Source organism: Sycon ciliatum, chromosome 13 (assembly GCF_964019385.1).
Source record: "Sycon ciliatum chromosome 13, ocSycCili1.1, whole genome shotgun sequence".
NCBI lineage: Eukaryota > Metazoa > Porifera > Calcarea > Leucosolenida > Sycettidae > Sycon > Sycon ciliatum.
The window spans coordinates 9,913,954-9,926,143 of record NC_088655.1 but is presented as its reverse complement, the minus strand read 5'-3'; the positions used below and the strand labels follow the sequence as shown (position 1 = coordinate 9,926,143).

Genomic DNA, 12,190 nt, shown 5'->3' with positions numbered 1-12,190 from the left:
TAGCACTGACGGCATTGTCGCACGCGAGGTCTTGACGGAGCCAGTGGCCGCTCGCCCTCCCCTACACTCACCATCACCACACAAGTCAGCAGATGAGTATTTGGCAACGGCAGCCATGACAGGCGCGTCCCCCGCACGTGATAGCAGTGGCAGTGAAGAAGAACAGAGCGCCAGTGATCGTGATGGAGGTGGATATGTTCACACAGCCCACACTTCTGCCAGCAAATCACCGGACACATCAGCACAGCCCGTCTCCAGCGTAGACGCCGCGGTCGTCGGCAGTCCCGTTGCTAGCAGAGTTGAGGACGCCACTACGGTCCGCCTGGTCAGTACCACACACGTACGCACCGCTAGCACGCCGACCGCTGATGGCAGTGCGCGCGTGCAGGGCGCGGGTAAAGACGACAGGCCCACCGCTGCCAGGAAGCTGGTCGGCGACGACAGCTTCGACGGGCCGGATCCGCTCGGTGTGATCACGCCCACGCGCTCCGGCACGGAGCGAGAGCTGACCGTGGGCCTGCTGCACATGCACGATGCAATACCACAGCAGCAACAGCGTGACAGAGTGACGGTCGGCGGAGCGTTCAACACCGGCACTGGCGCGGCCATACAGTACGCCTCGTCGGACGATCTGGTCGTGCTGGGCTACCGTGACGAGGAGGAAGACGACCAGGCGCGTACGCACCGCTTGCACTCGTTGTCGGCGACAGGGAGCGGTACGCCGTTCGCCGGCTCTATATCCTCTCTGCTGGACGTGCACATGCAGAACATACGTGTCCTGCACGTGTGGGTAGAGACGGAGACGGCACGCCTTCAAGCCGCTGACCTGCCACTGCCCTCCACGCTCCAACAGCTGGAAGAGGCGCGGGCGAACGTCCGTCGCTTCGAGACCAGCGTCATGGCGCAGCGAGCGGCGGAGCGCAAGGAGCTTGCCGACGAGCAGGCCATGTACAGAGACCTGGGCATGGTGCGTAGCAACGAGCAGGCTGTGCGTATGATGACACAGCTGGACCAGGCGTGGACGTGGCTGGAGCGGGACGTGTTCACACGCAAGAAGGCCATCCACGCGGCCATCCAACGCTGCGTGATCCCCACCCCGCCACCCGGATCGCCCGTTGCCGCCAGCGGCTACTGTAAGTTTGTCGTGACACCGCTGTCGGAAACCGCGCCCGAGCCGCCTCGCAACACTACGGCCGTTCGATGGCGTCCACCAAAGCCGCTATCTGACCCTGCAGCAGCAGCGGCGGCGCCAGGAGAAGCACCCAACAGCAAGGACGTGTTTGAGCTTGATCGGCCGCCGCATCGGCGGCGGCGAGAGCAGCCGCCTCCGTTCGACTGGAAACGCCCGCTGTACCAGCTGCTCGTCGACATCTGGTTCTCGCACAAAGTCATTGTGCTGCCGTTCTGAGCACGCTCTCGGCGCCGCGCTCACAGTTGTCAATCTAACATGGCCATGCAGAGAGACTCCACCCTGGATCATCATGCTCCTCTCTCTCTCTCTCTCTCTCTCTCTCTCTCTCTCTCTCTCTCTCTCTCTCTCTCTCTCTCTCTCTCTCTCTCTCTCTCTCTCTCTCTCTCTCTCTCTCTCTCTCTCTCCCTCTCTCTCATTTTTTCTATAGCGTGCTCAGCAAGCTCTGCTTCCGCGCCTCTGTTCCGTTTGCTTGGATACTTTTATGAACAGGGATGTGTGGACTGTGAACTATTGTCTGCCGCCCTCTGGCTTTGAGTAGCATAACAGTTAGCAGTAGTCAGTGCAGGGTCTGGATTGCGGATTCCTACTCGCTTTCTGTGTGGACGGTTTTCTACACGATCAACAGCATAATTATGTGTGTGGTCGATCTGCAGTCGTATACGCAGGGTCACTCGCAGTCATGTCACTCGTATACGACTGTGCGACTGACGTGTTGCAAAGCAGCCACACATATGCACTGGTACACTCGTCTTGACAGGTCACTGTTGTATTGGCCGACACAGCAGCAGGGTTGGTGTTGCTCACATATGGACACCATACTGACCACTGTACACACCTGAATAGCCGTCGGCAGTAGAAACGGTTGTTTTGTCAGATCAAGGTTGCCTGCTCTGTTTTTTTGTTTTAGTTTTAGTTTTCGTAATTCCATTCGTTGACCATTGTTGTTGTTGTTGTTGTTGTTGTTCAAATTTTTATTCTCACGATAGCCAGTGGCCAATAAGAGATAATAGTGTAAGAAAGGAGAAAGAGTGAGGAAGAATTGGGTGGGCAGTGCCTAGGGGTTAATGACTACTTAAGTGTATGGGCAGGGGTTGTTGTTGTTGTTGTTGTTGTTGTTGTTGTGTGTATGTGTGTGTGTGTGTGTAGTGTGTGTGTGGTGTGTGTGCGTGTGCTTGTGTGTCTAGCATAGATAAACACTATTTAAATTCATATCTCACGCTAGTCTGGTCCCGGCTATGCCGTCAATTTGCTTTCGTCGATAGCAACAAGGGTGAACCGAGCTAGGTGATGTGTTTTCTTTGGCTTCGAAGTATCTTTTCCAGTCATGCACTCCTCCATGTCATTTTGTCTTGAGTCCCTGTACACTGGATATTTACTAGCACGGGTAATTTGAACGGACCGACTGACCGACACCGATGTATGCGGGCGGTGTAGCTTTGCGTGCACAGCGTATGCATGGAAAACTGCCCATCCCACGCCCTGAGTACGTCGCGCTGATTTGATTGCATCCACGCTGCGAGTACGGTCGGTATAGAATATTGACCGATTACTCGTACCATGATTACAGTAGAGTGGCGCCCCCAAGAACGTTGTGTCCGAGGGGTTAGGGGTTAGCCTGGGACGTTCTTACTTTTCAGCAATCTGGCTGCGTTATAACGCGTTCTGAGCAACAACTCATCTGGCAGTAGAGAGGTTCTGCTATACGTGTCGGTGAAACGTAGAAAAATCATGTAGAGAGCATGCTAGCATGCAGGTGTCTGGGCTACGGCTTCGCGCGTTTTGGCTCCAGATTTCTACGCGTAGATGAGGTTCTCTACGTTGTGCCACACGCAAAGAAAATGCGTACGAATCTGCTGGGTATCATTCGATGCAGGCAGAAAACTGCCAAATATGGAAGGGGAAATTCCCAGTACACATTACACGTGTGTGTCTACGTGAATGCAGAGCAGAACAGACGTGACGGGAGCGCGAAGTGAGTTCCCGGAATTCTTCGCGTCAGGTTCCCGTAACATAGAGCAGAACCTCACTAATGCTGCTCTCAGAACCAGTGTGCGTTCGCTCACACATACACACACACACACCTTTGGACCTTTGGATGCCCATTGCTCCGTGCAATGATAGCACCAGGAGTTGCAGTATTTCCTGTGGAGAGTTAGATCGTTGGGCGGACGGAAGTCCCTGCCACAGCCGCAAATGAACACTCTAGGCTTTGGCACAGCCGGCCGGGGACGATTGCACATGAGGCACCAGTGACTGGCAGTCTCGTCTGCACACACATACACACACACACACATACACACACACACACACACACACACACACACACACACACACACACACACACCCACCCCCCCCCCCCCACACACACACAGAAACACAAAAACACACACACACACACACAGAAACACACACACACAGTGGCATACACACACACGCGTACACACACACAGTGGCATACACACAAACGCGTACACACACACACACACGTCGTTAAGATGCACATACGTAACTCGTTATTTTTAAAATGATGCGAAAGTTCAGCTCGCGTTACATACAGCTGTACCGGTATTTGGTAGTGTTGGCTCGTGCGTCGAAAAACAACGCGAGTAACCATGGTGACCTGCATGCATGCTGCAGCTAGCTCACGTCGTGGAGTTTTACGCCAAATTTGACGTGAAAATTAATAGCGCGTCACGTCGGAAATAACGTGCATCATAACCTACTGTAAAAAATTCGAATGGTTCGCTACAATAATTGTAAATAGAGAACCCCCGACACAAGCGTTTATCACAAAAGGTCATTTTTCTTTCTTACTGACCGGTTTCATCTTGTTAAAGAATCATCAGAGTGAAAGGAGAAAAGAAAATACATGCTAATAGTAGGGCCAACTCACTTGGCCAAAACTAACTATGATACAAGTGGACCCATCAAAGCCGCTGGGAGCCCAAAGAGGCGCAGGGGTAGGGGTAATTGGATTCTGATCATGAAAGCATGCAAATGTGAAAGGTGCCGTGTTGGGACTATAGTATACAAATTTTGTTATAATACAGTACACGGGAAGTTTTGGCAGTGTCCAAATTTGGACACTGCCAAAATGCAGGCATGTAAGCCTGCAAAAGTTTTGTGATTAAATAAAGTATGGAGGAAGAATGTGGAGAAATGCTAGATCTATAGTCTCTAAAAGCTTAAAAGACGAGAACGTTTCAATATGAGAGTTGTTTTGTTCTACGAAAGAAGATCTCTACGTTAGAAGTTGAGAAAGATTCTTCTAATATCGTTTTTAGGCGATTATTTGCAAAGTGAGGATGATAGTCAGTTACAAAAGTAATCTTACGTCTATCTCTATCAGCATGTTTCTTACTATTCTGTTTAGGTATAACAGAAGGTGACGGCTCGATACTTGCGAAGATGCGAGCCAAGAAACGGGGTGGATAGCCTCTGAGACGAAGTCTGTGCCAAAAACGCTCACGAATAACAAGCACATCACATAGTAATGAATTTGTCCTATTATAACGAACAAGTTCAGCTATAATAAAAGAGCGGAAGTTTGACTTTGGGTGATCAGACTTGAAAGGAATATAGAGATATGCATTTCTGGGTTTTTGGTGGGTCCGATATAACATGTGGCAATTATTCTCTGAAAGTACTTTGAAAATTTCAAGGTCTAGGAAAATGCACTCGTCACTAACGTCTGACCAAGTGAGATGTATGTCAGGAAGTGTAGAGTAGAGAGATTGCTTAAGTGTGTCAATGCAAATGCACTCATCGATAATCATAAACAAATCATCAATGAATCTATCAAACAGGTAGATAGACTTTTGGAAAAGTGCTATAGACTTCTTTTCGTGTATGTAAAGAAAGACATTTGCGACGTTTACTGCCATAGGTGTCCCCATTGCCATGCCGTGTTGTTGGTGGTATAAAACATTTTCAAAATTGAAAAAATTGTTTTCCAGAACAAAAGCAATTAGTTCGACTAAAAGGGTCCTTAAAGGATGATCAAGTGTACTAAGGAACTGATCAAGGGCTGCAGTAGTATCGGCCCAGCTCATGTTGGTGTACAGACTAACAACGTCAGCAGTAACAAGTTTACTGTTAGCTGGAAAAGTTGAGCTTTCAAGTTTAGAAGATAAACTATACGTATCTTGAAGAACAGTGTCTGTATGTTTACCAATAAGAGTCTTGAGATGAAAATCAATAAATCTAGATGCTGGCGAGGTGCAATATCCAATACAGGAGACAATAGGTCTGCCTGGGACTAAGCCTGCCACTAGTTTTTATGTATTTTCGGAAGCATATAGAATTTAGCTGGTTTGAAAGGGAAACAACTAAATAGTGCACTCGTGTCGGATTTGGAAAGAAAGGCAGAATGTTTTTTGCAAATATTTGACAATTTTGAGTGCAATGTATCATGCAAAGATTGGTTGTCAGCAGACATAACAGCATAATGTTTCTCGTCAGCTAGTTGACGAAAACCTTCTGCTAGATAGTCGTCTCTATTTAAAACAACAGTGCCAAGATTCTTATCTGCATTGCAAATAATGATATCTGTTCTGTGTTTAAGACAGTTGTATGCTGAAAACTCACTTAGTGTCAAATTATGAGAACGTTTGCTTGTAATTTTTGCAGCAGCAACACTGGAGGTAAGCCTATTACTGAAATCAAGAAGCGAATATTCGACATCTGGTAGAGCAGTGGGTGGTACTTTCTCTGAAGGAAGGTGAAATTTGCGGATGAACGAGCTATTGGACACTGGAGGTCCCATTCTAGCAAATAAGTCATTCCATCTAGCTCTACGTGTTAGTGAGTTAATATCATTCAATAGTGAAACAGAAGAGGGAAGGTACGTACTGGGACGAAAACTAGAACCATAGCCTAGAATTTGTTTTTCAATTTCAGTGAAGGTACAACGAGAAAAGTTATGAAAACCAGAGTTAAGAACATAAGTAGAATGGGTACTTAATTTTAAGTTCCAAACAAATCTTAGTCTTAAATCTCTTATCGACTTCTGCCCTTTGGGGGGCTGACTTTCCTTCTGCCAGACGAGGCCTTCACCACAAAGTTTTTTGTCTTAGTGGACTTTGGTTTAGTGGGCTTTGGTTGATTAGGTATGGTTTTCTTCTGTTGGACAGCATTCCCTTTTACTTGGCGAGCCACTTCCTTTTTAATTAAGGTGCCAATTTCTTCTGTAGTCGGTGGGAGTGCTGTGACGTCCATGGGTTTTACTGGTTGTTGTTTTGGTGTTTTCCGCTCAGCAATCTTAGAGAGACGCAAGTTCTTTACTATGTTGGTAGCACATTTCAAGCTTTGGAGGTAGTCGAAACGGTATAGGATCATGCTTGCAAAGTCTGCACCTTGCTTGTCATCCAATAGTGTTGTCACAACATCATCCATGTCTCTCTTTGCTTCGTTTGTAATTGTATTGGCTCTATCGATTTTCTGTTTACAGCTAGCTATGCCGGTGTCAACGTATTCGGTACACTCGTGAAGCCTAGCTTTATCAGACATTTTGGAAAACTTGTTCAGAATGTATTGCTCAAAGACTTGGCTGGTAGACTGAATCTGCAGTTTGTCCAATTTTCCTTGCTGTTCGATGACAATTTTCTCACTTGTAGCAATGCGGTTTATGCACCACGTCACATACCTCTCGAGTTCAGCGTCCGGTAGCGGTGAGGCGCCAAGCAGGAGCGTTGATGGAGGGGAGTCAACATCTTTGACATCATCATCTTTGACATCATCATCGAAGATCACGTCGTCGTCATCAGCAGGAAATCTAGTGCGTTTCGGTGGGCGAGGAGAGCCGTCTGTAGCGGGTTTCTGTCGGCCCATGCCGAGTTTGGCCTTAGCGGAGTCCATACCAAAGGGTTTGGAAAGCTTGAGGGAGGTCTATAACGGAACTTAAATATTGTAAATAGAGAACCCCCGACACAAGCGTTTATCACAAAAGGTCATTTTTCTTTCTTACTGACCGGTTTCATCTTGTTAAAGAATCATCAGAGTGAAAGGAGAAAAGAAAATACAAAGTGAGTTGGCCCTACTCACTTGGCCAAAACTAACTATGATACAAGTGGACCCATCAAAGCCGCTGGGAGCCCAAAGAGGCGCAGGGGTAGGGGTAATTGGATTGTGATCATGAAAGCATGCAAATGTGAAAGGTGCCGTGTTGGGACTATAGTATACAAATTTTGTTATAATACAGTACACGGGAAGTTTTGGCATCACACCACGTTCTCCGACTCCCGTTTACGTCTACGTCTATGGTGAAAAAACCAAAACGGGTGGTCGTGTCATCAGACAGGCACAGTTCTTGACGCGTACACACACTGTGTGACACAGTCAGGTTTTTGGAGAAATTTGAACCCACGTACATCGAAGTACAGGGTCGCTCGGAAAAAGGCTGGGGGAGATACGCACGTTCATACAAAAAGTCGTATACCCCCCCCCCCCCCCCTCTCCATACCACGTCCACGTCTCCCGTTTCCTCTGCTCCCGTTTTCACCCCGTATACGGATCATCATGACAACCGACCAAAAACTCCTAACGTGGACGTAGACGCAGCGCTTTGTACCATGGTGTGATGACAGCCGTACCGGGCAGGTCAAGAACAAGGAGTCGTAGACAACTCCCTGGTCATGAACCCATGATCACTGATCTAAACGGTGGGGGAGGATGTATGTAATCAAGCACGCTCAGGAGGTCATGATGGCTGCATCATGCCTGCAGCCCTCGGGCCTACGGCCCTTGGGCTGCAGGCTCGGGCAAGATTCAGCCATCATGACCAGGGAGTAGTACTACACTCTACAGTTTTTCGATTTTGACAGCATGTCAAGGCGAGGACCAGTATGCTGAATGACCAGTGGTACCGCTGGGTCGTAGCTGCTAACCACCGATGGCACCAGACCACATCAGCTGTTGACCTTCCTGCACGAAAACCACTTTGGTTCAGTGATAGGAAATCGTTTACGGCTGGCGAGATGCGCTTGAGGACTACCAGCGACATGACTTTGCGTAGAGTTGTCAGGAGGATGATCGGTCGCAGACTGGTTAAAGCACCCACCGGCTTTCCGGGCTTCTGGAGAGGTATTAGTGTGCCATGACCGATGAATGGCTCTACCCGGTGTTGCTGAAATAGGCTGTTGATGCATCGGCTTATGACGGGAGCAGTGGCATCGGCTGAGTACTTCAACAGCTCACCCGGGATGTTGTCGGGTCCTGCAGCTCTACCGTTGTTGAGTCTTGCTAGTGCTGTTTTCACTTCCTCCGTTGAAACGGGATGCTGCAGCGGTCGAGGTTCCCCAGTGAAGGATCCAAATTGCTGAATTGCAGAGTCACTGAGCTGCGATGAGAAATGATTCTTAATCTCCAAGCTTGCTTGCTTATCATTACATATGATCTTGCCCTGGCTGTCCTTAACGACGACTTTCTGCGATGGCTTTCGCCGGAGCAAGTGTACAGCTTGGAACATCTGGGCTCCATCCTTGAGCCTCTCTATCTCCTCTGCTCGCGATATTAGTTCATTTTCTCTGTTTGTGATGGATCTGTTCCTGATATCATGCAGGATTCGATTCCGGTCAGTCCTCAACATTTCTCGCTCGATTGGGTCATCACTGCCCTGAATACGGAGTCGGACATCTCTCTGCATGCAGGAAAGTCTCTCGGTCTCTGGGTCATGGTGACGATGACTGGTCTTGGCTGTCACACCCACAATCTCTTTGCCCGCGTGGAAGATCTCTGCAGCTATTGCATCCCATCCGGTGTTGGGCTGATCTTCTGACACCCTCTGAATTCTGTCTGAGATGGCAAATGTTAGCTGATTCTGCAGTTGTGGATCCCCGGGTAAACGATGCACTGCTAGGCGATCCACCTTCTTCTGGCTGCTCCGCGCCGCCCGACCCCATATGCCGAATACTCGAGGTAAAAGCGTGCGAGCCACCACAATCCTATGATCTGATGTGACTTCCGTTCCATTGTAACTTCTGGCGTTGGTGAATAGTCTCTTTTGCGATTGACGGCACAGAATATAATCAATTTGGTTGTAAATGTTGACAATCTTGCCACTGGCTCTGTCAAGTCGCTGTCCTGTCCATGTGGTCCTGTGCCTTGCAGAGTGGCAGAACGCTGTGTTTGATAAGAATAATCTGTTAATTTCACAGAACTGCACTAGCGTCTCTCCGCTGACGTTTCTGATTCCACGCCCATGGCTGCCAATACATGATTCGTCCTGCTGCTTCGTTCCAGCTTTCGCGTTGAAGTCTCCAACAACAAAGAAGAGGGAACTCGAGTCCACGTCATGTATAGCTCTGGTCAAGGTATCGTAGAATTCATCCAATTCAAAGTTGTTGTCTCTGCAGCGAGCTGACGTCGGGGCATACACATTCAGGATACTCAATGTCGATTTTTTTCCCAATTGTAACGAAATTCCAGCGACTCGGTCAGAAACGCTCCAAACTCTCTCGACTCTCGGCTCCAAGCTGCTTCTTACTGCAAATGCCAGACCATAATGACGACAGGTTGGCGACAGTGTGTAAAGAACATAGCCACCACAATACTCTTGCCTCGTTTCACAAATTTTAGTTTCCTGCACGGCACAAACATCAATTTTGTACTTGGCCAAATCACGACAGAGCGCTTCACGTTTGACTTTCGACGATAGACCACGTACATTGAACGTCGCTAAACTAAATTGGCTTCCTTCCTGTCTAAAGAAGCCCCCATCCACTAGGTTCGATAGAGACATATCCCAAGAGAGGGAGAGAAGGAGTCACCCTCCTCAGCCAGAAAAACTGGTCATTCAGCATACTGGGCATCGACATGTCACGTGCCTTTGACACGATCAGGCGAGGACAGTTGATGGACGTGGTTCAGCGATTCTTGGAAGAAGACGAGGTACGCTTGATCCGTTACCTGATCTCAGATACGAATTTGGCAGTCAGACTGGGCACGGAAACATCAAGCTCTTTCTCCACTAACATTGGTACCCCGCAAGGCGACTCCTTGTCGCCAATTCTATTCGTGATCTACCTGGAAGCTGCCCTGCAGGATGTGCGACAGCGAATGGCTGCACCTGTGGCCCGGCATCTTCCGTACGATGTGGAGTACGCCGATGATGTGGACTTCATCAGTATCTCTAGTGATTGGCTTCGGATGTTAGAGCCACAAGTTGCCACCATCTTGGGTACATGGTCCCTTACCGTCAACCAGACCAAGACAGAATTCACAGCCATCCAGCGAGAGGCCGATCGTGCTGATGAGCCATGGCGTATGGTCAAGAAACTCGGCTCTCTCCTTGGTGATGCAGAGGATGTCACCCGCAGAAAGCAGCTTGCGGCGATAGCGTTTAAGTCCCTCTGCCAGTTATGGAAGAGAAGAGACCAAGTGAGTCTGGAGGTGCGCGTCCGGCTGTATAACTGCTTCGTGTTACCTGTCTTGCTTTACAACTGCTCCACATGGGGCATCACTCGACAGACAATTGAAGCGCTGGAATCGTATCATCGGCGGCAACTTCGGCATATCTTGGGTATCAGGTGGCCCAACCGACTGTCGAACGATTTGGTTTACGAGCGCTGCAGTGCTGCTCCACTTGGCAACATTCTGGTGAATGCAAGATGGCGGTTGTTTGGCCACATCCTGCGATCAGATGAGCACACACCGGCTAGGGAGGCCATGAGTGGATTCTTTGGCTGCTCCGTGCCGGGATACCGTGGGCGGCCGCGGATCACGCTACCGGTCCTGCTGAATCAAGACGCGGAGCGAGTCGGCTGCCGTCTGAGGACTCCAAGGGACTTGCAGCTGATGGCTCAGCGAGCACTTGATCGCCGTGAATGGACATATCTGTGCAACGCAGTTACAGATGCGTACAAGGCAGAGTACTGGTGAAGGAAGTTGGCACTGCAATGGTTTGAGCTACATTCTTTGTTGATGGTACTCTGATTATCCGTATTCACATGGCCTTTGCCATTCATTCAGTATATTAATGTCATCAATAATGATATTCGTGTTTGTATTAGTTTATGTGACACCATTTTCTATTTTTCTTTGCCTGCCTGCCTGCTGGCGGCCTTTTTTCGCATGGTTCGGTGCAAGCGAATTTGGGCGAGCCCATTGACGCGGGAGCACAAATAATAATAATAATAATAAGGCCAAACTAAAGAAGGTGTGTGGTTCGACTAACATGGACATTTTTTTTACGGGCGGGCGGGCGGATTTTTTTTTTAAAATATATTTTTTAGTACATGTAAATACACTGTATACGCGTATCGAGTAGACTCTACTACCAGCACAAGGCAGCAGTCGTACCACTCACTGCACTGCACTGCAGTACAACTACAAGTCAAGTCCAAAAGGAGCCGCCTGCGTCCGCAGACTCACGCCGCACAGCACGTAGACGTGGACGTGTTCAGTCCACGTACGTCAGTCACACGACAGCCCGCCGAAAAAAAGTTACGGTCGGGCTGAAATTGTACGGTCGGTCGGGTGAGTCGAACCACACACCTTCTTTAGTTTGGCCTAATAATAATAATAATAATCAAGGCGAGGACGAAAAACACTACACTCTACAGAGTACAGTGTACTGACCAGGGAGTCGTACTCAAACTAGGGAGGTGACACGGCACAGAAATCCGTGTCACAGGGGTTGACTCGCACCCGGGGGTACCCGTGACCCCTCGTTGTTATTTTTGGAATAGTTCAGTCCAGTCCAGTCCGAAAGGTCATACTCGGATCGACTCGCCGTGGTCACCTCCCTAGTTTGAGTACGACTCCCTACTACCAAGAGTAGATAAACAAGAGTGTGCAACTCCGGATCTCTCCTGCACAATCTGCAGATACCCCCGCCCACGGCGGAATTTTTTGTTGACGTCACCTTTTTTCAGAGAAACGCGCAGTTTGCCGCAGAGCAGTGTGAGAGCACGTGCTGGACACCGACCTTGTACTAGTTGTAGTGTAAAGCCCGGCCAAGAGCACGAGGGAAAACTTTCCGAAAGACTCGCAGCGCGTGCG

The 12,190-nt window shown here is 48.9% G+C and overlaps 2 protein-coding genes across 2 annotated transcripts; one reads left to right on the top strand and one right to left on the bottom strand.

The window, feature by feature from the left end:
* Window positions 1-3,394: 3,394 nt before the first annotated feature.
* On the bottom strand, window positions 3,395-10,005 carry LOC135829166 (uncharacterized). The gene is made up of 4 exons (XM_065341570.1): window positions 9,993-10,005; window positions 8,157-9,547; window positions 6,837-7,078; window positions 3,395-3,458 (listed from the first exon to the last, which is right to left on the bottom strand). The coding sequence occupies exons 1-4, from the start codon at window positions 10,003-10,005 to the stop codon at window positions 3,395-3,397; spliced, it is 1,710 nt and encodes a 569-aa protein (XP_065197642.1).
* On the top strand, window positions 10,004-12,126 carry LOC135829165 (uncharacterized). Its single transcript, XM_065341569.1, has 2 exons — window positions 10,004-10,567; window positions 12,064-12,126. Exons 1-2 carry the CDS (start codon window positions 10,004-10,006, stop codon window positions 12,124-12,126), a joined length of 627 nt encoding a protein of 208 aa, XP_065197641.1.
* The last annotated feature ends 64 nt before the right edge of the window (window positions 12,127-12,190 follow it).